At 42.8% G+C, this 26,419-nt stretch overlaps 1 protein-coding gene across 1 annotated transcript in view; it reads left to right on the top strand.

The window, feature by feature from the left end:
* Window positions 1-5,601: 5,601 nt before the first annotated feature.
* The window catches only part of AACS (acetoacetyl-CoA synthetase), a 28,126-nt gene continuing 7,308 nt past the window's right edge, over window positions 5,602-26,419 (top strand). Inside the window, exons 1-13 of the mRNA XM_082066520.1 lie at window positions 5,602-5,853; window positions 9,069-9,172; window positions 10,012-10,132; window positions 12,842-12,955; window positions 15,407-15,504; window positions 17,466-17,580; window positions 18,145-18,226; window positions 18,762-18,909; window positions 20,533-20,613; window positions 21,446-21,570; window positions 24,179-24,243; window positions 24,415-24,537; window positions 25,832-25,945. Of these exons, the coding sequence (XP_081922646.1) occupies window positions 5,736-5,853; window positions 9,069-9,172; window positions 10,012-10,132; window positions 12,842-12,955; window positions 15,407-15,504; window positions 17,466-17,580; window positions 18,145-18,226; window positions 18,762-18,909; window positions 20,533-20,613; window positions 21,446-21,570; window positions 24,179-24,243; window positions 24,415-24,537; window positions 25,832-25,945 (1,408 nt within the window). The 5' untranslated portion in view covers window positions 5,602-5,735. The remainder of the gene's footprint in view (window positions 5,854-9,068; window positions 9,173-10,011; window positions 10,133-12,841; window positions 12,956-15,406; window positions 15,505-17,465; window positions 17,581-18,144; window positions 18,227-18,761; window positions 18,910-20,532; window positions 20,614-21,445; window positions 21,571-24,178; window positions 24,244-24,414; window positions 24,538-25,831; window positions 25,946-26,419) is intronic.

Genomic DNA, 26,419 nt, shown 5'->3' with positions numbered 1-26,419 from the left:
TTTGAAATCCACTGGTCACAAGCACAATTATAACTCATGAAACAAGAACTGCAGACTATTTGGAAGCCCATATTGTCCAGAATGTGTCCATTAATACATCCACCCCATTCACAAATCTTTCTGTCAACCTGGAGAAAAACTGAGAAATAGAACTGAAAATTATAGAAAATCCTCAATTCCTTAAACTTTGAAATCCACTGGTCATGAGTACAATGATAATTCGTCAAACAAGAACTGCAGATTATTTTGGAGTCCCCAAGGAAAAACTCATAACTTTGTAGATGTTTTAAACTCTATGAATCATAAATTTACTTATTATGATTGCCCCTATATTAGGTATTTGGGGATGTAAAGTTATATACTGATGGGATTTTAGAATGCATTTTATGAGCTTTACCATTGTTCTGGAGATTAAAGAAAACACTTAATAGCAATGGACACTGGTAAAGCAAAACAGATAATTATATTTGAACTGACAGCCCAGCTCCACACCTAAATGTCTCAAATGCATTTACAGGTCAGTTTAACAGTATTTGTTATTTCCTCCTAGTGGTTGAGGAAAGAAGGAGTAGAGAAATATGCAGGTTCCTGCATGGGTGTCCCTTTCTGAAGAGGTTCCCAGGTGCAATCCCCGAAATGACAAAGGGAATATAGAAACCTAATGTCAAAAAATGCCATCTGTCTTTTCGGCACACTTACCACCTTCAGACTGAGGGAATCTGAAGGTGTCTCGTGTCCTTTACCCTTCAGAAACTCTGACTCAGATGTACACGCTAAAACTGACCACGCTTCATGGTGTGACTCCCTCTTCTGACGAGTTTTATGTTGAGTAACCAGGCCAACAAAAGACCATCTGGGAAGTATAAATTAGACAATATTATCAGCTCCTTCTGGGTAGTGAAACCCAACCAGCATGTTAGCTGAGTGAAGTAACAATCCCCAGGAGACAGAAAAGTGCTTTATTGCCTTCAGAGCTCATTCTGATTCATCGTTAATTGATGGGAGTGTGCGTTAGACAAGCTAGGAACACAACAATGCCAATCTAAAACCAGACCCAGAGGTCTGTAGTGCAGATTCCACAGCAAGTGATGACGTGAGCTGGGGCAGAAAACGTTTGCTCAGTTGCCCAACGGTAACTTCAGGGCACGGAGGATCCTGACACCCTCCCCTGAGCTCCTCGTTGCCACTGGGAAGGTGTAGGCGGCCCACGATCACGTCTGTCCACCATTCAGTTTGGATCTCTGCTCTAAAAATCACAGGGCAGAGCTTTGCTTTACCTGTCCCTTCCTGGGGAGTTCCGCAGAGTCAGGGCCACAGCTGGAAGCTCTGCCGGTCACTGCAATAACGTGAGGTATTAGTATCTCTTTCCTATTTTGTGTCCTAGATGTTTAAACCTCGTGGCTGAGCCTAAGCCTGGTTGCTGCGTAGTCATGTAGACATCTAGAATAGAGATATCTTTGTTATGGCTTTTTTCCCAGTTTTAGTCTGGCCAAAACACTTATTTTCACATTTAGTAGAATGGCCTCGGCCTTTTAGCAGTTAGTTATATTTGGCCCTGAAAGGGTTGGGCCCAGATCCAGGAGGATACTTAGGACCTTACTTGATTTCAGTAGGATATAGATTCTTTACATATTTATAAATGGTGCTTTCACTCTCTTTCAAGGTGGCCTCGAAACTGCTGGTGTGTTAATACCTCTGAATATCCCGAACCCTGATCTCATACTCTTCCAAAATGCGTTGGCAACTGATGACGGGTATTTTTGAGGTCCTTACGAGGTTCGTGGTGATCTCCCCTCAGTCTCATGTTGTGCCTGGACTCCCAGCGCATGGTAAAGTGTCTGCTCCTGGGGCATTTCTTGCGTGTCAATAACCTTGCGGTACGAAAACACGACTGTAATGTAATTATTCTAACTGTCAGGGGTCTTGTTTCCTGTGCCAGTTACAATTCTTCAATTTGCTTCCACTTGGCATGACCTTCTCTGGGTCTCTTTGTGCTGTTTCTGGTCCAAAGGGTCTCGTTTCTGGTAATTTGGGGAAGTTCTTATTTAATTATATGAGATTCCATCGTGGGATCCCCCTCAAAGTCACCGCTGCGAAGTGTTTGTTGTGGTTTTCCATCCATTCCTCACAGAGGCTCAGAGGTTTGTTTTATTTAGTAGCTGCCTTTGGAAGCCTGTGCTCAGGGTTGTCCTTCACATGGGCACAGGATAATCCGGGAACCATCGCTGCTCTTTAATTGATTTCCTAACCTGTCTCAATGAGCCTATTTCAGGTACATTCATCTCTCCAAATCCACAGTTCTTATGAAATCACGCAGTATTTCACCCTTCTCGTTCAAATAAATGAAATCAGGTCTGCTCAAAGAATACATTGCATCATGGCATGAAATATTGATCTCAACCACATTGAACTCTGGACAACTGTGAGGTTTCTAGAAAGATCCTCTGACAAAGGTTTTACCGTAAGAAGCAGCATAATTGCATTTCTCTGTTTCCTGATCTGAACTCAAAACTGCATAAGATCTCTTACTCAGATATAGGGATTTAACAGCAATCCGAACAGTATTCAGAATAAACTGGGGTCTTCTAGATGTCAAAGTTTTAGCAGATCACAGGGTTCTCCCCTTTAAATTATTTGCATGCTGAAAAAAATACCATAGCTTTAAAAAAAAAGCCAACTGGTGTTACCATGGGCCAGTCCTTAACCTCACTGACATCATCTCAGAGCCCCAGCTTGTCAGAGCTGTTTGTTTTATGGCTTCTTGTCATTTTAGGCCTTTTCTCTTCATGTTTTGCTGCTGGCTTTGTGAGGATTTCTTGCAATGTGTCACTGCTTCTTTTCTTCTTCTTTTTTCCTTTCCTTTTTTCTTCCCTTTCTGCAAATTATTTTGATTTTGCTTCTGGTTGCTTGTACTCCTGACACCAGGTAGAGGTTGCAGAGATCATGGATGTCAAACGAGCCAGAAGTTTCTTATACAGACTCACTAACCAGCCGGTGGCCAAAACTTTCCAAAACATTTAGATTTCCTCACCTAGGTGTTAGATCAACATACTGCATAGCGTGCCATGAGGGATTAGTACAAAACGTTTATCTCACAGGTCCATGCATTTTGTGTCTTGTTTCAATTTCGCCGACTGACTGCAGATTAGTTACCTCATAGACCACAAATGATGTGGTGCCATCATCATCATCATCGTTACTGTTAATCAGTTCTGAAGCATATTTTGAAGGGCCCCTAATGTGAAGCAAAAAACACGATTTAATTTTTAACCTATTATTACTATTAGTAGGTATAAAGGAAGGCCTAATGAGATTTGAAAATGGTCGATTCCAATTAATCTTATTCAGGCTATTTTCCTCTAGCTACACTAACCTAGTCTCCAAACTGTTTTAGCAATCACTAGAGTCCTCTTAATACCCATTTTCTTGTTAAAGGCTTGCTTAATTTCCCTTCTTTTTCTTCAATTTTTTCCAAAGACACTTTTGAAAGAAGAAAAAAGCAGTTTGGGTAAGGCAAAACTGGAAAGACAACAAGGACCATGGAGGCATAACCCACCCTAAGTAAGGATGCAACAGTAAACCTGCTGTTAATAAATGAGAAGCTATGTCAGGCTTTCCCAAAAGCCCAAGTTTCATCACCAAATTCCCAGCGCGCCCTTTCGTCCTCGATCAGTAAGTGGGTCAGTGCATTTTATGCCTTTTTCAGCTCAGTGAGAGGATTTTTAGGTCCCTTGTCAGGTGATTTACCTGCAGGTTTTCTTTTTAGATGCACAGGTTGCTCTGAGTGGAGGAAACCTGCTGGTGTGTGTCTGCTTTTTTATCTTAAAACCGGTAATACCGGCACCGCCGAACCGCATCACCGTTGAGGAATCACGGAGGGACCCCCCCTCCCACCGAGCAGGATGAGAGCTCCCCTCGGATTGGTCACACCTCCTTCTGATCCAGCCGCTCATTGGTCGCCAGGGAAGAGGCCTTGAGAAACCTCTGGTCCAATTGGTTCTTCACGATGTCAGCTCTTCCGCCGTCACCCGCGCCGTGAGGAGAGCGGGCTCTGGGCTGATGTGGGACCAGGCGCCCGGCAGCCAATCAGACGCGCCGGCGTCGCGGCCGCCGTGCGTCGCGCGGGATCCGTCCGCAGCGCGGGGCCGCCGGGCCGGGGCCGCCCGAGGGGCGGCGGCGCTCGGTGGCTTCGCCGCGGCGGTGGGCGGGGGAGCAGCGGGAGCCGCCGGGGCTGCGAGCCCATCGCGGCCGGGGTGCGTGTGGGAGGCCGCAGAGTGGGGCCAGATGAAACAAAAATGAGGTAAAAGTGGGAAATTACAGATCCGCTGCCTGTGCTCGCTGGGAGCGCATCAGCGCCGGCCGTGGCAGGTGCGCCAGGTGTTCGACCGAAAGCTCAACTTGACCCCCAGGTCAGGACAGGCAAATCAGCCGGGGGTGAATCAACGCGATGGGGCCGGGAGGCCAAGTGTGACCCTGGCAGCTGCATCGTAACACCTGGCGTCCCAATCCTGTCAATATAGATCCACATTGGGTAACTCTTTAGTGTTGTAGTAACAAACGCTGTTCCTCGCTTATCTCGGGCCGTGGCGGGGTGTCTGTGCCTCGGATTTCGCGCGGCCGCTGACCCCAAGCGCGGCGGCCACGGCCAGATAAGCGTGTCCCGGTTCCATCCCGGCCTCTCCAGGCTCTGGGCAGAGTTATTTAATAATATGCTACACTTAAGGTCTTTCCTGAGGCAAATAAAACGTGCAGGATTGTCCAGTTCATGTTGCCACAGCCTGCAAATCTAATCAACTAGTTGTATTCTCATAGCACAAAAATCTAAACAAAATTTATAGCAGGTACACTACTACGTAGCGCATATATTTCACTTTCATGTTTACACTGTGTGCCTGTACAATTTACCATCAAATTAATATTTTTCAAGGCTTCTACGAATTAGGAGGGAAATCATGACCTTGAAAGTAACAGTTACATAAGCAGCCTGTAAAGACCAGTACGTTGATATAAAGTATTTCATTGCCACCACTTTGTGGCTAAAATTGGCTGTTTTGGCATCGCGTTTGTCAAAGACCTTACGTTCTGGAAGAAGAGAAGCAACCAGTTTTAACCAGGGGCACAAGATACATAGGCAGAGCGTGTTACAAAAGCGCAGCCGTGGAGAAATGCCTCGTTATTGGGTCAAAGACGTTTGCCAGCGGGCAAAAAATAAAATAAAGAGGTGGTAATTTTGCAGAGATCTGTTGAAAAGCGTGAAGCGGCGGCTCCTCCGTTCCATGACCTTCAGAGGCGGCCGGCCCGGGCGGCGGGTGCCGGGCTGCCCTTACCGGGTAGAGCCCGCCGGGTCGGGGCTGCCCGAGGGGGAGCGGCCGCGGTCACTTGGCGGGAGGAGCCCCGGGGGGCCTGAGGGAAGAAACGGCTGCGACCCCCCAGCCGCCCCCATCCCTCCCGCACCGACCCCCCCCGCCGCTCTCCCGGGGGAGCCGAGACGGGTGACGCCGCGGCCCGTCCCGCCGGGCTCGCCGCCCCCTCGGCGGGCGGGGCGGGGCGCAGCGCCCCGCACTCTTTTCTCTCCGGCGGAAGGTTACGGCGTGATTCGCTGGGCTAGGGCTCGGCCGCCTTTAAAGCGCTGCGCTCAGAGGAGGGGCCGCCCAGTCAGGGAGAGGGACCGCGGGTGGCGGGTGCGTGACCGGTGGCCGCGGGAGGGACGGTTCGTCGGTTGCTCGTTCGCCGCCATGTCCCGCGAGCCCGAGATCATGGAGTCGCAGGTGGTGTGGGAGCCTGACACGAAGCGGAATACCCACATGGACCGGTTCCGCGCCGCCGTGGCGAGCAGCTGCGGGCTCCGCCTGGGTGAGCGCCGGGCGGGCGGGAGGCCCTGCGGCCGGGCTCTGGCCGTGGGGCGGGCTGTCTGTCTGTCTGTCTGCCTGTCCACACCCTGGTGAGGGGTCGGGGCGCCCTGATACTGCCCGATGACTCAGGGGGGGTGAAGCGGCCCGGACAACCAATGATGGGACAAGGGGTGATGGATACAAATTCGGACACAGGAGGTTCCACTTAAATATGACAAGAAATGTCTTCTCAATGAGGGTGGCAGAGCCTGGCCCAGGCTGCCCAGGGGGTTGTGGAGTCTCCTTCTGTGCAGACATTCCAACCCGCCTGGACACCTTCCTGTGTAACCTCAGCTGGGTGTTCCTGCTCCAGGGGGGGATTGCACTGGATGAGCTTTCCAGGGCCCTTCAACCCCTGACGCTCTGTGATTCTGTGTGAGCGGGATGCTCTGGGTGTGCCGCATGCAGAGGCCTCCGGTGCAGCATCTCATGTAGTGTACACGCTGCTGGGAAGAGCAAACAGTGTTATCTGTGCCCGGTGCTGCTGCTGGGGTCAGCCCTGGGGACATCCCGGTGCCATCGGGCCCTGCTGTGTGCTCCTGGCACAGCTGGGTCCTGCTTGCGGGGATTTCCCCGGGAAGCAGGTGTACTGGAATGATTTGGTGTTTCCAGGGGGTGTGGGAAGGAGGGATCATGGCCATCATGTCTGTGAGGTTAAGCTGAGCCTTAAAAGGTGTTTTAACAACGTTTGTGTGTGAGGTTTGAGTTAAGGCCATGCTTGCAGTCTTGTCTTTGATTTTGATGATGTCTGTGTAATTTTTAAGTACGTGGGGAGTAAAAGCTGATGTGTGAGTTGGGTTGGTGTTGGAAGCCAAGTCTTTTTGCTGTGTGTCTGCTCAAGCTCTTGAACTTCAGGCTCTGCTCTGTGCTCGTTCGGAAATACCTATATGGCTGTGAATAGGTGTGTGGCCCTTTGATGTAAAAATAGCTTGTCAAGTTTGAGTTTAGCCCTGATTTGGGTAGGGGTTTGACCTTTGGAGGTGTTTTGTTCTGTTTTTCAGTGGCTGCTGGCTGTAGGTGGTGCCTCCAGGTGTCAGGAGTCGGTGGTGCTGGGTCTGTGGGCTCATTCCTGTCATGAACCAGGTGGACTTTGGTGCATGTGGGGGTCAAACCCTCCGGTTCTGATGAGCTTGCTATGTGTGCTCTGTTCTCCCGAAGTATTTGGGGCTTGTATTTGCTTGTACAGCTTTCCCGTAGTCATCTGCCTGCTGGGGGGTGGAGGGGAGTATTTTTGGCAAGTGGTGTGACAAGTTTGTCAGTCCAGTGTAAATGTCGGTGGTATAAGCAGAGACATTCTGGAGCAGTAGCAATGTATCTAGTGCTTCCAGCACTTCACGTGTGGGAAACAGTTGTGCATCTTGGTTGGAAACTTGATATGTGGGCAAGCCAAGTCGCTGGCTTGACTGCTGGGGGATATCACATTTGAACACAAATACATAGGGTTTAACTCTCCTGCTATGTAGGAAGCACGTTACTACAGGATTTTAGCTAACTCTTAAGTAGAAATGTCATTTGACTGGTACTTATGGTGAAGATTGAATGCGGTTTCAGATGGGCTGCCCGTGTTCATGGCTGTAACAACTAGAACTTTATTCACTCCCTTTTGAAGTGGCTATCTTCAGTTAAAAGTAGGTTCCTGTGCATATATATGGAAACCTTTGTCAACTTGCATTACATTTGAGCTGGTGTTCATTGGTCTGTGTGCTATTCAACAACTAAGAATGGATTCTTTATGTAACATGAAGATGTGGACTGAGGAGAGCTAAGGGCAATATAACCCTTTGAACAGCCTGGTTTTGTCCAAGCCTGAAAATACAGCACTGAGATGCCGTGTGGAATTGCTGAATAACAGGCCACGAAGGACTTGCACGCTAAAGCTAATCTGGGGATGAACTGTATAGGCAAGACAGAACAAACCCTTTGTATTGTAGGAAATCAAATTAGTGGTGACTTGTAGCTTTTTTGCATTTATCAGGTGATTCCGAGCGTGGTTTTTGAAGGAGTTGGAGTTTGAACTTGCCTTTGGTAAAGTCTTATGCTCACACCAGCTGATGTGCAGTGTACAGAATAGTGAAGAGTAAGTTGGGTGGAGTGTAAATAAGGGGTATGTAGGAGGCTGAGGCAATATATAGGCAAAAGCTGAGTTATGGAGGAGAGTTTTTGCCTTTGCTTCTGCTGTCAATAATAGCTAGAGAATAATCTGCTGTTGATAGGGAAGACTGAGGGGAATAAGGTGTGGAAGGGACAGACTGGGTGGGGTAACAGCTGTGGTGATCAAGTGTGAGTAACAGTGTAGAGATGGGTTTGAATGTTTTCTCTCAAAGCTGGAAGATGCCCTCCTTGTAGGAAGAGCATGCAGAGATGACTTCTGAAGCAATCAGCTGGATAATGGGATGGCAAACCAGACGTAATTGGAGAAGATGACTTCAAGTGTTTGGCTGAAAGCATTAAATGGGAAACAACAGTTGGCAGAGCAGGAAACTGTTACTAATGTCACTGGTGGCAGATATTCATGTTTAATTTGGCTGTTGGCACAGCTTCAGACAGCATGGACATGACTTGGGAATGTCACTTGTAAGCTGGTGATGAGAAATCAGTTTCAGTTATTCATACCTACAACTGTTTTACCCACTGAATTTCAGTCTTTAGTTTGAATTGTGTGGGTTTTTTTGGGATGGATTCCTCACATTACTTCTTGTGTCTCACAATCATGTAAGACTTAAACTACTCACTTCCATGTTTTTAATGCCAGGTCAGGGGTTTAATATCTAGCTGGTAAACATGTTTCTCTCAGGAAGATTTGTTTAACTTCTGTATGAGAGCATTGTGTTGTTGATATGGTAGTGGAAGTGTCAAGGAGCAGGACTCTATTTCACTCAAGTCGGGGGTGGATGTTGCACAGAGTTACTAGAAAAGGGTCCCCATCTCTGTGGTGACAAATGGCTTGTGATGCAGCCAGGTGAAACGATGCCATCTGTTCCAGTGTTCAAGTGGATTATTTCTGTTGATGCTGCAGTCCCTTACTTTGAACAGAGAAGTGATCTGCTCCATGTGATCAGTTTTATCTTACTGGTTGTTTTAGCCTTAAATTTCCTTTATCTGGGATATCCATAATTGTAGTTTGGTTTAAATACTGTAATTCTCTGCATAACACTAACAGCTATCTGTTACTTCTAGCCAACTACAATGACTTGTACCAGTGGTCAGTGGAATCCTACTCGGACTTCTGGGCGGAATTCTGGAAGTACAGTAACATCGTATGCTCTCGCCTGTATGATGAGGTAAGTCAGTGTTTATCTTAAACAGTCAAGAGCAACAGGGGAGATAAACCAGCTTTACCAATATACTGCTTTCTGCTTTAGGCTTGCACTGGTAGAATATAGTCTTGATTTTGTAAATGCTGGCATGTGGTCAAGTTTGTGGTTATGTTCCCTGAGTCAGCCTCCCTGCTTAGCACACCTGTTCCCCTCTGGTTTTGTAGAACTGGTTATGGAAGCCTCTGCAATCAGGTGTGGGCTTGAAGTGCCTCTGAGGGGATGGTAGTGGCCGAACGCAATCGCAGGTGGAACACCAGACCATGCTGTGGTGTTATATTTGTCTATACAGGTCACTTATTTAGACTGGGGTTAACTTGAATTATCATTGTCCATGTTCCTGGTGTTGGTCTCTGCCTTTAACTCATGCTGGCGTAGACGGGGTACTCACACCTTCCTATGTTTGATTTTTATACGAGGGAGGCTGGAGTGTGTGGCCTGGCAGAGAACTACAATGCACCACCCTGCTCGGGTTGTTCCAGCACGCGCCGTGGTTTGTGTCTGTCTGGATGCAGCCCCGGTGGTTTGTTTCACTGCTGGATTTAAGGCTGGTCCAAAGCTAGAGCTGTCACCAAGGAACTCTTTCTAGTGTTGTAATGATGTCTTTGCCTGTGACAGTTCACAAATAATTAATCTTTCCAGGCTTGTAATTACAGGATCCAGTGCCTGTTAGCCATCTGTAAGCTAGGAGAAATGATTCTTGCCTAATAGCATATAAAGAGCTTGGAATTAATTAGCTGACTTCTGTACAATGCCCTGAAGAATAAATTGTATTAGTTTTCCAGTAACATATGTTTTTTTTTCAGGTGGTTGATACATCGAAAAGTATTGCAGATATCCCGGAGTGGTTTAAAGGAAGCCGTCTGAACTATGCAGAAAATCTTCTGAAGCACAAGGACAATGACAAGATTGCACTGTATGCAGCAAGTAAGAAAGAATTAATGGCTTGTGTCTATTTATAGTTCACAGGTCTAGGCCTTATAAAACAGCTCTGCTTTTTATAAAACCTTGAAATCAACTGGCTTGAGGAGAAAAGAGGAAAATAAAGTCAGTAACTCTGCAGAATCTGATACAGCTCTGCAAAAAACAGCAAAACATGCCCTTAGAATAAGGATGGTTCTGAAAAGTCCTTGGCACACTAAATGAAGTTTTCAGAGCAGGCAATTAATTGCACTAAGGCAGCAGAGATCATGCTGTGTTTAACATCATTCAGTATCTGAGCTGTTAGTTTGCATTTGTTAAACACTTGCCTAATGCTTGCTTTCAGGATGTATTTTGATACTGTTGCTTGATATTGTCTCTCCCACCCTCTTCCTGTGCGTTTTATTTTAGGAATACAAAGGACTACATGGGATTTAGGTAGGAATTAACTCTGCTTTTGACAATACCGGAAGGAAGGGCAGTTACAAATATGGAAGACTTGGAATTTCACTTTTCTGAAACACTAAAGCTCCATCTTTTTTTTTTTTTTCTTACACTAGAGAAGATTTAAATCTAGTAAAATCTGAGTATACTCATAATAAGGATGGTCATATTAAGGCAATGAAGTCCCTTCCCTCTGTCTGATGACTTTGTTAACTTAGGGAGTTGTGTTCCAAGCTTCCCTTTTGCTGGACCTAATCCTTGTCATGAGACTGACCAAGCGGTGATGCTCTTTAATAGCTTAACAATTAACAATGCAACCTTACAGCTTGCTGGCAGAGAAGAGTATGGAGGACTATGGGTTGATAGTGTAGGTGTGAAAAGTCTTAGTCTCTAGTTTCTGATGCATGGAGAATTACATACGTATTACTGTTGTTCTGATAGCTGTTTCAAACAAGTGCAAGACAACAGAATCATCTTTTGTAAGCTTACTGCTGCAAAAGAAAGAACTTATCAGTCGCATTTTACTGCTTAGAGGTATTGAAAGAAACCTCTCTGATCATATATATAACTACTGGTTCAGAGAATGGGAAAATCTGTGAGCCAGTTTTGGTGTAATAAGTTGATCTGGTGAAGTCTGATAGAAATGATTCTTGTAACAGAAAGCTGGCTTCAGAGTGATGAACTTGTCACTTTCAAATTTTGAGATAATTAGAAAAGCTTATGTATTAATGGAGAAGAAAAATCAATGAAGTTAAGTATATCTTGTGCAACAACCAAAAGCTGAACACTAATTAGTAAGTCAACTCTGTATGTAGAATTTGTGATTGATTTGTTAATGTTAAAAGCTAAACGTGCAACTTGAGAAAAAGTGGAGTTATATACTTCCAGTTCAAATTATTGAAGGAATTATTAGCAACTTAATGAATTGTTTGCTTTGATATGTGGTTACATTGTCCCTGTAGATCTTATTTCTTATTAGGAAGTCATGGGGTGTACTGGAGACCCACTGCTTCAGGTCACATAACCAGGGCTGATAATTCTGAAGGAGCAAAGTTTTCCAGTTGAATACTGTGTCAATGCTGGAGTGAACACGCGTCTCTGCGGTGAACAAGCTTCTACCTGCATTGCTTTTCATGACCCTCTGCTGTGTTTAATCTCCTTAAGATCTCTTAAGTCAGAGTATTTTGTGTTAACCCCTCAGTGCCAGGTCAGAGCGGTGTTGAGGGAACCTGCTCAGGGTGGTTCTGCGGGAGCCATGTGGGTATAACAGAGCACAGGAATGTAAATGTGACTTTCCTGAACCATTTCACTTGTCAGTGGCTACTGCAGTGAATCTCTTATTTGTGACTCCCTTCTCCTGAGGGCTTTAATCATGGAGCAGGATCAGAGTCCAGTTTTCTGTTGTCCATGGAACACAGTATTTGTCGGTGGTGCTTGCTTGGCGTATGAAATACATGTTACATTGACTTGTGTGGTGTCTCCCGTTACAACCTGCTCTCTTGCTTTGTGTAAGTCCAAATTTATCAGATGGAAGTCTAAGAAGGCCAAAGAGTAAAAATACTGTTCCCTGCTGAAGGAAATGGGACTGGTAGCTGTTCTGCGGGGACCTGCTGTACCAGGGCATGGAGTAAATTTTTGTTGCAACATCCTTTTCATAAGAAGTGCTGGATATTGGAAACGGGACAGGCCAAATAGTTTGTAGAGGTCACACAGACCTTTAAGATGACAAACTTTGCCTTTCATAACATTTAGATGTGTTCATTTTGTTTTGGGGGTGATTTATTAACAGCTTATGTATCACTGACATTCAGTACAAAAATGAAAACACCCTGCAGATCTTTTCAGAGATGAATGGAGTCCAGTTTAGTTTATTTGCTTTGTGGGATGTTGGCAAGCACATATGTTTAAAAAGCATATTGAAAATCAGTCCTTTGTGACTATGTGTGCACAGTTTCCTAGTCAGCAGTGACTTGCCCTAATAAAACCTAACGCTGGCACCTTGCTGCTCCTTCCTAGACCTAATGAGAAAACTCAGCAAAAAGGGAAAATGAGTTTATTTTTTCCATGTTAAACAGTAGCCTTGGTGAGTGCAATCTATTTATCATGAATGCTCAGCATAAGAGGAACTTGGAAAGCAAAATGTGTAATTATTAGTGAAAACTTCTCCTAAAATTGCTCTGTATTCTTTTTCTTCCAGAATTAGCTTTTTTTGTACTGGACTGTGTTGCAATGCATCCTTTCTGACTGGTTGTTTTAATGTTCTTTCTTCAGAGGAAGGCAAAGAAGAAATCTTGAAGGTTACTTTTGAAGAACTGAGACAAGCTGTAGCTTTGTACGCTGCAGCCATGAGGAAGATGGGAATAAAAGTAGGAGACAGAGTTGTGGGTGAGTGACTTTTTTTAAAGGACAGGAGGTGAAATTTTCTTGAAATATGTGAGTAGTCAGAGTTGTAGGAGCATGAATATTAAATATTGCTTCACGTAAACATTCTAAAGAAAAGGCTCTTATGCTGCTATATTTACACTTGTGTGAAATATGCTTCTAGAGGGAAGGGACTTGGATTAGCCTGTGAGTTCTCTGGCACTGGAGGGAGGAAGGAAAATACCTTGTTCATAGCTCACTGAAGTCTGCTTCATAAGCGCTGTGTGGAAGCGCTGGAGACTTTGCATCTCGCTGAGCCTCGACTGACAGATTCACACAGGAGCAATCTTAGAAATCGCAGTCCCAGGCTGGTGGTTCTGGTGCCAGCTGGCAAATCCTGACCCTGTGTCCCGGGTAACATGGTGCACTGTGGGTCTCCAGGAACGGGCTCGCAGGACCTTTTGCCACCAGTGCTTTTGGGAGCAGTGTCTTCCAGAGTGGCGACAGTGAGGAGTTGCTGCTCACCAGCTGTTCTGGTCATATCAGTGCAGAGCTCAGTATAATAGTTAGAACTCTGATCCTTTCAGTAACTCACAGCAGGAAATACTACTCCAGAAAATTTTGAGTTTGTCATGTGGATTTTTCTATATAAACAATTGTCTCAGCTTGTGCAATATACAGTCCAGGCATAGGAGGGAATTACTTAAGTTGTCCTCAGTCTATTTATTTCTAAATTGCTGGTTTTGATCTTCCAGCTGAGCCGCTTCATCTGTGTTCTTCACGTGCCCTGTAACATAAGCTCTTTGGTTTTGTCATTGTGGTGCAAGTTAAACTGGCGCTCCTTGGCTCCTACCTGGTAGCTCAGCTGATGTTCCGCTGGAATCATGTGTGATTTGAGCAATACTTGGCCATTATCCCAAGTGTGTGTAAAGCCTTATATGATGTAAAACCGAAGTGATGAAACTATTTAGTTTGTTTTCTGCGTGTTACAAATCATAACCTGAACAGATGTCTTCAAAAACAGGAGGGTATGTTATTTTATTAAACCCACAAATACGATCTGCAAATGAAAAATACACTCAAGCTCACACTTCATGCATATGGTGTGAGTATTCTAAAGAACTGGTGACTGAACATGTAATTATCACAGCTGGTGACTAGATTTTTTTTACATAGAATTAGAGCTAAATCCTTAATTGGGTTTGAGCCATCCAGCAAAGTCAGGAAGATGCTCTGATTTTTGTCTCCATTTTCAATTTTAACACTATCTCATTCATAATCTGACAGCTTATTGTGGATCAATGGCCTCTGAGACCAAACTAATGAATAAGAAAAACTCTATGAAGCTTGAGTATTTAGAACTTAGGTGTAGTGTTTCTTACTACTTGTGTACATCAAATGGTAAAAACATATTATGTGTATTTTTAAAAGTTGCCCCAAAGACATTGGCAAAACAGTATCTTAACATATCCCGTAGTTTGTTCAATATGATTTATAGTTGCATCAAGACAGTAACAGTGTGTTAAAGTTGGAGGTGGTTGAATGTGGGTGGATAAACAGCAATGTCAATACTTTTTCAGCTTGATTTCATCCTAGTCTTCCCTTTCCATCATGGAGATGACACTTAATAGTAAACATAACCGCAGCGGATGTGTGGTGAAATGGCTCTTCTAATGATGGCTTGTGATAATGCCAATGATGCTTGAACACTTCAAAGAACGGGATACAAAACCTAATGCACAGACACAAATCCCCATGTGAAACACTCCTGGTCCCCCACAGGCCGTCTGGCAAAGACCAGTGACTGCAGCAGGAATAAATAAAACGGAGTGTCTGGTTTTTATCTCCGGATAGGTTGCTTCTGTTATTCCCGGTAACCAGCTTTGTTCTGTTACAAGTCAGCAGTTAGAAACAAACTGATCTTCCCCATGTGTTCACACAAAAAATCCTCAACAAAACATCAATGAATTACATTGTTTAAAGCTGGTATTTTATCTATAGTAACTGTATTAGCCCTGGTTGCTTACGTGGGTTTTAAAGCTAGCTTTGTAAGGAGATTAGCGTGGTACTAATAGTCTCAGGCCACAGTAATGTTATGTAGGATGACCATGTTAGTCCTACAGGAGTGTGAAATGCTTTACTTCCTGATGCATTCTTTCAAGGCTCCCACTAAATCTTTGATGCACGGTCCACGCTTGGTTGTGTTTTAATTTTTTATTCAGATGACTATGGAAGTTTGGATCCCTCTGTTTCTGAATACGCATTTATTCTACTTTATGAAGGCATCAGATGCCTGCAGAGAATGTGTTCTCAGCACCCTGAGAAATGGGACTTTTGTCATAATTTCCAGCATGATTATACCAGAAATTTTTGAACTGCAGTTTTCACCTGCTCTGTTGGTCAAGTACTGATTATATTTACTGTAGACTTTGTTTTAGTTTTCTTCTGTCTCTAACCATGCAAATTCTGCCATAGGTTACTTACCAAACAGCATTCATGCAGTGGAAGCAATGCTGGCTGCTGCGAGTATCGGTGCTATCTGGAGTTCCACATCCCCTGACTTCGGCATTAACGTGAGTCGCCTTATTACTGTGTTCCAGACAAATGTGAGGGTGATAAATTCAAGTGGCAGCTCGATTCTGTTCACTTTAGTTTTGCTGCCACCTCCTGGCACAGCCAAGTACACCAGATTTTTTTCCTCCTAGCTACCACAATCTGAAACGTGATGCTTGCAGTTGTCAGTAATGACTTTCAGCATAGCAGCATGAGTATCTTTAGCTGACTCACTGTTGGGAGATTTTCAGGCAGAATCCATAGTTTTGGATCCTTGGCCTGTTTCTCTCCATAAATAGTCCCTTTCTCTGCCTCCTGTGTGGATAAACCATGTAACATTGCAGTTGCTTTTTTCCAGAAGTATTTGTTTGCCAGCAAGGTGAGGGATTTCAGGCTAATACCACTAACCCATTTAACTCTTCTTAGTGTAGGAATAAATAGTGTGTGTAAAATATGGTAGAAATGATCACGACATCCAAACAAACATTACAGTGTGCCCTGGGAGCTTTGGGAATTTATTCTGCTTTCTTTGGAAAGTCTGTAGCACAAACCATAAGAAACGAGAGATACAAATCCCTTAAAACGCAGTGTTGAGCATTTCTTTTATATAAAAGTTTGTGTGAAAGCATTGGGAGAACGTGCTCTTTGTGCATTGCACAACACAGAAAATACTGCCATTTTTAGGTAATATACCCTAAATCTCAATGTTTAACTCTAATAGCCAGTTAATGTATGGAACTGTAGCCTCTGGATCAGCGCTAGGGGGCAGCAGCTTTCCGCTTTCTTCAGGTTGTATCATTGGGGAAAAAAATGATTAAAATAAATCATTACAGCATGTAATGGTCAATCTGTTCTACAAATATTTTCTGCTTGCTCAGAAAAATGACAGTGTGGAGTGTTTTCTTTGCAATGTGATTTGATCTCTCATCTGGGGGAAGATTGTTCATTTTGCTCACACTACAGAGTACTCGTATGTTTTCTGTCCGTGTTGATGTGCTGTTATTTTCAGTGCCTGGCTTTATTTAGTTTTTGTGATAGTTTTTTAATGAAACTTAGCCTTGGAGCAGCAGTATCATCAATATCATTTATTCTCCTTTGGCTTGGCAGCCTGTGTTTCCATGAATCCAAACCCTAAAACCCCGAGGGAGATGAGCAGAGGCCCTCGGGGATATCACCTTCCACCCTAAGGAAGAGATTTGCCTCTTTCTGGGCAGTTGCGTTAGTCCTGTTAACATCAATGAAGATTTGTTTGCCTTTTGGGCAGCGTTTTCCACAGTTCAATTGTGTGTATGTGTTTTGTGAAGCATAGAAATGTCACTTCTCAGAACTGCCTACACGTTGCAGGCTCTGAATGCCGTTGTCCAAAGGAACCAGCGAGCTCCCTCCTGTGCAGAATCCCACTTGTGGCAGCTTTTGCTTCTTTTCTCTAGTCCCTTTCAACTACTTTCCTATTAATAGACATAAATAGATCTTTGTGACCTGTGCATAAGAAATTGTTGGATATCTAAGTTTAAAAAGAGGCCCTGCTCTTAGAACTGTGTGAGAAACCTTTGAGCCCCAGCAGCGTCGGTGCAGCTCTGTTCCTGGGACAATTTTTTAGCGCTGGATTTGTGGCTTGTAGAATAGAATGAGCCGTATCTGGTGTACCTGAGCTTTTCATGAAAGCAATTCCTTGCTGAGCCATCTGGCTGGATTGAAGTTCCAGTGCTGCAATTACACGTTCCATCTGTTTGTATTCCCTTTGTATCACACCGGGCTGCCCTGTGGGATTCGATCCTGCTGGTGCTAATGAATCCAACTGGGTGTATTAGCGGGATTAGTAAAACCCTGAGAACTGTAGTCATCTGTCTCCGATTCATCCCTCTTCAGATTTCTCCTGTCAGAGTACCCTTAGTCCTCTCATTGGTCTTCATTTTTAAACATCAGGCAGCATGGACATCGTATGTATGCATTTTTACCTTGTTTTTCTCTTTGTTCCTAGGGTGTACTGGACAGATTTTCCCAAATTCAGCCGAAGCTCATCTTCTCTGTTGAAGCTGTTATATACAATGGCAAAGAACACAACCACTTGGAAAAGCTGCTGAGTGTGGTGAAAGGTATTCTACCACATACTATTGAGTCTTGGTTATGCTGTAGTTCTGTGAGCACTCAAAGCCTGCACTGACAATAAAAGTGACACTTTGGGCTGTTTCTTGCTGTCCTTCCTTCCTTTAGAATATCTCTGTGGCCACTTAGAATTTCAGAACTGGTTTGAGTAAAAGCTAACCAGTCTAAACTAAACTTAGCAGTGTAATTCTAATGGTCTTTTGCTAGCTTAGCTTAAATATATAGTCATAAATTAGTCAGCAGTGCAAGTAGGGGAACAGGGGCTGATGCTGGTTTTTGAAGTTCAAGTGAAGTGCTGCTGCCGACAAATGAAGAGGTATCAAGTGTAAAGCTTTCAGATTTACACTTGTGTTTTTAAAAGGCTGGCAACATTAAGGAAATAATGTCTTAGCTAACAATTTAGTCTTTTGGGGTTTTCAACATTTAAAACTATATCCAATACTCAGTGCATCAGAATTATTTGTTAGTGCATTATGCTGTGTGATACAATCAGACAGAAAAGACTGTGGGTTTATATAACTGAATGATGGGATTTTTTTCCTTCTTTCTTCCAGGGCTTCCAGATTTAAAAAAAGTAGTGGTGATTCCATATGTGTCCTCAAGAGAAACCATAGATATTTCTAAGATTCCAAACAGGTAATGGGGGCTTGTGAGCTGGGACTGTCCTAACTGGGGCTGAGATGGATGCTGATAGCTACTGAAACTGGCTGGGTGCTTGAATTTACAGAAGCTAGGATTTAGCTAGATTCCTCATGTGGCTCCAGCTTCACACTGACAACAGCAGTAGGATGTTGCTGCAAATATTTTGCTTCTATAAAAATCACTGTTGGTATTAGTGGTTCTCAAATGAAAGAAAAAAATCAATAAGATGTAGCAGGGAGAAAAGTCACATCCAGAAATCAACAATTAATAATTTAAGTGATATGTTTAGAGAACTTGCTTTGCTTGTTTACTGGTCTGAATTATGTGTGTTGGAGACCTTTTGGAAATGGTGAAGCTCCAGACTGTGGTGCAGGCCAGATTATTCCAGTCTGCTGTGAGCTGTTAAGATGGGCAGCTTGAGTATATATTGTCTATATTATAAAAACTATTGGATACAGAGGTAATCATATATATGGGCTGGGGCAATGCTTTCTAAAAATGTGAAATGTTCCTTTATTCTCTTATGCAGTGTGTTTTTAGAAGACTTTCTTGCTACTGGGAAAGGAGACCAGGCCCCCCAGCTGGAGTTTGAGCAGCTGCCTTTCAGTCATCCTCTCTTCATCATGTATTCATCGGGCACAACCGGGGCACCCAAATGCATGGTTCATTCAGCCGGGGTACGTCCTCCCTCCTGGAGCTGCGCTGTTGAGATAGAGCTACCTGGCTTCTCTTTTTCCTTTAGCAGTATCATATAATATAGCTTAAAGAAGAACTGATTGCTGACAGCTCTTCAGCAGCTGCCAATGAAACTTTCTATTTTCAAGTGACAAAGCAAATATGGGTTAATAAGGATGTAAAATAATTTGGTTTAGAGATTGGTGTGGAGACCTTTCAGGGATTTCAGCTGTTTCCTGGGAGCAAGTGTCTGTCACAAAAGAACTTACTCCTTCTACTACAATGCCTTTGTTTGCAGATGTTGCAGGAGAATAGTTCAGAACAGTGACTTTCTGTAGATGCTAAAAAATCTTCTTTTGCCTCCAAAACTGTGAAATAGCAACTAAATGAAGGAAAAAGAAAGCCAATATTGATTTTAATTGAATTAGACTTTTAATTTAACTTTTGTGTGGCTCTTTCAGATTCTCTTGCAGGGGTAATGTGCTTACTTCTGTACATGTACTAATTATATTAATGTCTGCAATGCTATTGGCAACCTTAATTAAGTTCGATGGTGTTTCAAAATCCTGCTTTTTTAATTGAAATGTAGATGATGGCAGCTAGAGCTAGATGGCGCCATTGTGACGGCTTAGTCTATTCAAACAGTAGCAGATGAATTCAAACCTGGTTCCTCTGAGCTGCAAAGAGAAAATAAGATTTACTCCTTTATTTTTATTTAATATTTTCTGCCTTTTCTCCCAAAGCATGTGCCAGTTTTACGACTCTCCTTTTTCATTTCAAATGTTTATCTGTAATCTATTTTCTTTCAGCATAAATCTTGTTTCATGCTTATGAGGCTCTTAATAGTTCCACTATAACTCTTTGCATAAATGCGAAAACCATCTTTATTTTAAAACCAACCACATTAATTTGTCACTGCAGTGAAGTGACTTAATGAAGTAGTTTGTACATTTATTTATGCTGACAAGTTATGCTTTAATGATGATCAGAAAGGTACTTCAGCAGCATTTCCAATAAAAAAGAAAAGAAAGTAATATATTTAACAACTTTGTTAGCATTTGCGCTTTGAGCAGTGAGATTTCTCACATTGCTCGTCACTTCAGTGTTGACGAGATGTCTACAGTTGGGTCTCTTGTCTCCTAGATGTTAATTGAAGAGTGGATAACAGTGTTCTTGTGCAGCAGCTGCTGCAGTTCATAGCAGCTCTAGGTCCTTCATTCCTCCCAGTTACCTGGATGTGTTGGAAATGAAACTCCATCAAAGGGCTTATCTTGGAAAATGGGACTGGTAAAAGCTTGTGGTTGTAATTCCAGCTGATGTGGAGCGCTCTGTGACTCTGGCTGGGCAGAGCTGGCACTGAAGGAAGCTATTTATTCCATGGATTACAAGTGATGTGCTGTGGGAATTGCTGAGGTCTAATGAGAGGCTGAAAAGTTATGTGAGAAAATGGAGAATGTGATTGCTGCTGCTGGGATTTACTTCAGCTGTGGCTAAAGAGAAATACTTGCCTGTAATCCTGGAGTACATCCTGTGAAGGACTGACAACATTAGATTTTGTGGAGTCTTGATGTGCTGTTGCAATTTTGGTTTCCATTTATGTGAACTTTTTCTTCCATTTTTTTCAGGGAACGCTAATACAGCATCTGAAGGAACACATTCTTCATGGCAACATGACCAGCAATGACATTATTATGTACTATACAACAGTAAGTGTGGCTTATTAAGGCATTTTAAAAAACACTTTAATATATTTTTCTTAAAATGGGAGAGCTTTTCCTACAAATCTGCAAGTACCTTTTAATGTATTTTTAATTCTTGTTTTGCAAGGGATTGTCCTACTTAAGAGTTTTAAAAACTGAGGTGGAATAAGAGAAGAGAAAAGGTCAAATCTGTGTCAAATGTTTGATTCAATTAGTGAGGAAAACTGATTTTTACAGTTGCTTGGGTTTATTGATTTAAGTGCCTCGTCAATATCACCTGCAAAACAGGCTCCACCTTCCTGCATCCTGCAAGGCTTGACCATACTGAAGATGAGAATTTCTTGAATCACTTTCTGTTTTGATGGGGAGGAAAGAAACTTTAAAGGTCTGTGTGTAGGGAGGTGTGGAATCCCCATCTCATCAGGGATTTTGAACGATAAGTTATAAACATCCATCAGGAACATGGTGCTGATCCAGCTTTGGGGCAGGTGAGAGCATGAACAGTGCTCCAACCTTATTTTCTGATTTCTAAATAATACAATTAGATGTAATTGGCAGAGATAGGCATAAACTCAAGCGTTAGTCTAATGGTTTCTTCAAGCAGGAGAACTTTGGGCAAGGACGCTGGAGGAGACAATGGTGCCTCTTGCATAAGGGCAGGGAGCAGGCTTTGGTTTGGATGATTCTGCCAAAAGCAACTTGTCTCTATTGTTTCTAGTTGCCTGTAGCTCCTCTGCCCATGACAGCCACAACACCCTGATCCTGTGACAGCTGCCAGGGAAGCAAACAGGTACCTGGCAAACACACAAACTAATGTAGGAATTGTCTTTTCTTGCAGACTGGCTGGATGATGTGGAATTGGTTGGTGACTGCACTTGCTACGGGCGCTTCGGTGGTCTTGTACGATGGGTCTCCTCTGGTTCCATCGCCAAATGTGCTCTGGGACTTGACTGACAGACTAGGGTATGTCAGCAAGATTGAACAGAAGCATAATGGTCTTTGCTTCTGTTAGGACCCTACAAGCAACCTTGTTAAAGTGTCGTTCCCTGGCTCGGAAATTAGTGTGTAGCATGACATAATTTATCTTCCGCCTTGGCCTTGAGTGGAAGTACTTTTTAAAATGTACTGGAACAATCTGAGAGAGAGCAGAAGAGACAAAGAGCTGATTGTTTCAAATTTGAGTCAAGTATTTGGATTCCAGGCAAACAAAGAATTTTGGTTCAATAGTCAGTTTTCAAGAGCAGCGTTTTCAAAAGGCGGTAATTGGGAGCAATCTGAAGAGTAATTTCTCAGCACACTCAGAACTTAGAAAATAAGAATCCTTTATTTCAAGCAGCTCAGCAGAGTCAATACAGCACTTTGACTTAAAGACATAAATTGACTGGAAAGGCTCAGCAGGGCTGCTTATATTTTAATATTTTGCTTTTTAATTTATAATGCCTAATTTTCCCTGTCAAGCTGTTTGTTAATTGTTTTACACAGTTCTGTGTGCTTAAAAAGGCTCACAGTGCCCTCTCTCGAAGCCTAGAGCAATGACAGGTCAGAAGCAGCCATCAGATGCTGTGGTGATACTTGGCTTTGTACACTGATTAAACTTTGGGGGTTGTTTGGGGTTTTTTAGCAACTTTCATATTCTTGCAAACTGGATTTAAGGAGTAAATCTGAATGATATTACTGGTAAAATGACTGTCATTTTTAATTGGTAATTAAAATTAATTTGTGGTGGAAAGTGAATGCCAAAAGTCACTTTCTGACTCTTGATAATTAATAATTTAATCTTCAGACTGCCTTTTGTGACATGTAATATTTAAAGAGTGACATTTTGTCTCTGGCTATTATAATTGAAGGTTAATGCCTAGTCAGTATGCTTCCACAAAATGAAAGCACAAACTTAAGGCAGCCCCCACCCCATTAAAAAAAACCCTGAAGTAGAACAACAGGCAAAAATTTAGGGTTGAGAAATAACACAACTTATTTTTAAGCATTGTTTCTACATGCCAAAAGTAAGTGAAGATAACTGAAATGTCTGCATGTCTCACTTTTATAATCTGGTGCTAAAAGCGGTGGCCATCTGTGTGATACTTCATAACGCAGTCTGTTCCCAACTCAGCCACATCTTACATATCTCAAAAAAAGCCTTCAACATGTTAAGAGCACCTTACTTCTCTGAAGATGTTCCATGCTTGCCTTCAGATAGAATATTCTTATAGGATCACCAAGATATCTCATACTGCATGACAAGAATTACTTAAGGTGACATCGATTAAAGGTCTGAAGTGAAGTGTATTTAGTCACCATCCAGCAATTATGTAGCATTTGGAGGGAAATAATAGGAGGCCATGCTCTGCATGTGCTGTAAAGGAAGTGTCAAAGAGCTTAAAATAGAGAAGCGTTATGTATCCTGACTGTAAAATAAGCAATAATTTGAAGCATGGAGGGAAAGTAAGATACTACACGAGAGTTAAAATAGTTCCTGTGTGTGTTATGTGACGACTGGAGGAGCAGGGTGCTTGTGAGCCCTCGGGGCTGCTTCTGGGTACCCAGTGAAGAGCTCTGAGCACCCGAGTGTGTTCACATGGCCTGTTCCTGTCCCTCTTGGTAACCATCATCCACGTAAAAGGCAAAAGAAGAAAATCCCTTTTTGATGGTGTAGAAATAGCCCTCTCTCCGTCTCTGAAACTGTTATTATCTCAAGAGCTCTTCTGCCTTCCATCTCTCCTCGGGAGTAAAATCAAAGATAGCAGGATCTTATTTCAAGTTGTACTGGTGTGTGTATTGCCCTGTTCTGTGCACTCAGACTGGGTCCCTTATCCATCTCTGTGTTTTCTTGGCTGAGTTTATTGCTGTAATATGAAATGAATTAGCAGAAGGCGGGGAAGAGGATTTCTTCAAGTCAGCAGAAACACTAAACTAGTGCTTGCTTTGTTAGAGTGGGGAAGGGGTACAGCCTGCTTTTTGAGTTTGTTGTATTGGTGAGCTCTAAATATGCCTTTTTCCATGGGTAGAATTCAGTTGTTCAGTTAGCTCGGCCAAGTTTTGTGTTCGTTTAGGGACCTGCAATTCAGACTTTCATCAGCGGAAACCGAACGTGTATCTAAAACAATCACTGGCTGTCTTCAGGGTGAAGTATTCTTTGTCAAACTGTGCCCTGAAATAGCAACATCTTTATATGTAAGAGTGTAACAAGGCAGCAGTTTTGTATTAAACACCTTAGCGGCAATTATGGCCTATTAATGAAGTAAAGGCTGTAACATTTTGTGAAGTCTTTGGAGTGTTCTGCAGTTATGAGTTCCTGTAAATGAAAGTGAGTGTCTGCCACGAGGTGGGAAAGCTTTGCTTAATATTTAAAGGTAGAATTAAAAGTTTCAAAGCTGCAGAAATGACATGTGATCTGACTGATTTTGATTGCTTAAAAGGATGTGCCTTGCACTTAAAGCTTTAAGGAGCAGCATTACTTGACTGATCAATGTACAGTGTCTCCAGCCTTTCCTATCTGTGGGGGGGAATTGCAGGTCTTCAAAATCTTAGCATATTTAAATATGCACAATATTTGAACTCTTTTTTCCTCTAGGATCACCATCCTTGGAACGGGTGCAAAGTGGCTGGCTGTGCTAGAAGAGAAAAATTTAAAACCATGTAAGCTTCAAATAGCTATTGAGTGCCTTTTTCCTCCCTCCTGCCTTTCCAGTTCTGGCACTGTCTCTTCTCACAGTCCTTTATGTAACTCTTCTGATTGTAGTGACAAATAGTTACAAACTCTTCTAAAAATTCTACCTTAACTTTTGTTGTTTTTTCCTGTGTTTTAAGGTGAAACACACAATCTCCAAACACTCCACACGATCCTGTCTACAGGATCCCCGCTCAAACCTCAAAGCTATGAGTATGTCTACAAGCACATAAAAAGCAGTGTCCTCCTGGGATCCATTTCAGGTGATGCTTTTATGCTGCACACATCTTGCTAATTCCCTTCATTGTCTCTGCGTTTACTTCTTGCTTGTTTGCTGCTGCATATTTGGGAGCTTAAGCCTTGGATCATCCAGGCTTGGTTATAGTTAAACTGGAATTAATTCTCTTTAGTGCAGAGCTTTTCTGCATAATGAAGCTCATACACTCAAAGGCTTTTAGGTGGAATGTTTCTGATATGTGGATGTTTGGGGTTTTAGCTGTTTTTTAAGCAGGATGGTTTATTTTGCCTGGCTGTGCTTAGGGGTAGCAGGGTGAGATCAAGAAGAGTCTATTAACCTGCAGAACATATTGTTCTGCAAATAGCTGACTTGAGCAGAAAATACCTCTTGGAGAGGTTTTGCCATGTTCCCATTTCAATTCTTTTGTGCCAAGTAATTGGCACTGCAGACAGATTTTTTTTTTTTGTGTAAATTGTATAATTAGAGAAATCTCAAGCCCACATACTGTGCGGTTTGTTGTGAGGAGTGCTAGCAGAGGCAACTTCTATTCACATAATGTCCACCGCAGAACTCCTCATCCTGCTTTGCAACCAGAACTGTATTTTTCAAAGGGCTTTTTAAGTGGGTTTAGTTTGATTTTTAAAGTCTGACTGTTCCGCTACTGTAGTCACCTCTGGCTCTGGGTCTGGTATGAGTAAGTACACAATCTTGAACTTGCTACTATAGATATTTAATAGTCTCAAATGCAGAAGACTAGTTTTGAGTTAAGATAACATGATTGATTTGTCTTAATTCTGCTGCCTTGAAGTCCTAAAAAGACTATAACTATTCCAATTAGGCACAGCTCCCTTCTCCCCCCACCCCAGGCTAATGAGAACAAGATACAAAAGCTGAGTAAATATTGAGTGGAGTAGCTTGACTTTTGTTTTTAAACTAATTAGAACAAACAAGAAAATATTCCTAAATGATCTTAAATATCCAAGTCTGTAAATGAGGACCTGTTTATTTTTTCACTCTTATATAAACAGAAATTGCCTTACATGAGATTAAAGTAACTGTTGGAAGAAGAAAAGTTATGCCTTGAGGAATATTTATGCATGAAGCGCATACAAATATAACAAGGCATATAAAGTAAGAAATCTGGTTTTATTAAAAGATGCATAACATCCTAGATAACACTGCTTATTCTACGCAGCTTAATGTGGATCAGAAGCATTTGGCAAAGGTGGCACTTTGCTGTTCTGGAGTTCTTCTGTAGTTCTCAGTTTTGCTTTTTCCAAGAGGTGTTATGTATTCTAAACAGAATTCTTTTATTGTAGGTGGGACAGATATAATTTCATGTTTCATGGGTCAAAATGTTACAATTCCAGTCTACAAAGGAGAAATTCAGGCCAGAAATCTTGGAATGGCTGTAGAAGCGTGGAACGATGAAGGTAACTCTTAATGCCAAGTATGCACTTATGAAATACAGCAGTAATATGGCCTTAAGTTGCATTCATTAGATAGATAAACAGCTGCTCAATAGGTAATTTCACTTCGGAAATGTTCCACAAAACCTGGTTCTGGATTTGGCTGATCTGGTTCATATAGGACTCTGGTGAAGATAATCAAGGTGTACAAAGACCCTCCTTTTCTGTTACCCTACTGAAGCATGTCAAGGCCAAATTCTAGGCTCTGGTGTGTGTTAATTAGCTAATTGCATTGCTGTGGGTGCCAGGCTGGCTTCCACCCTGTGCTGTAATTCTCCTGAAGTTACTGAGTTTAAGATAGGGATGAGTTTAGGAACGAACACAAGCTGTTACGACCACCAGTCACAGCTTATCTCAGATCTGCATCAGCATCTGGTGTGTAAGTAGTAACTGTAGATGCTCTTTGCTACTCTATTGTTTACAGAAAAGAAATGCAGA

The sequence above is a fragment of the Streptopelia decaocto genome (assembly GCF_964273445.1).
Source record: "Streptopelia decaocto genome assembly, chromosome: 15".
Taxonomy (NCBI): domain Eukaryota; kingdom Metazoa; phylum Chordata; class Aves; order Columbiformes; family Columbidae; genus Streptopelia; species Streptopelia decaocto.
The sequence above is the reverse complement of the archived record's forward strand: the minus strand, read 5'-3'. Positions and strand labels throughout refer to the sequence as shown.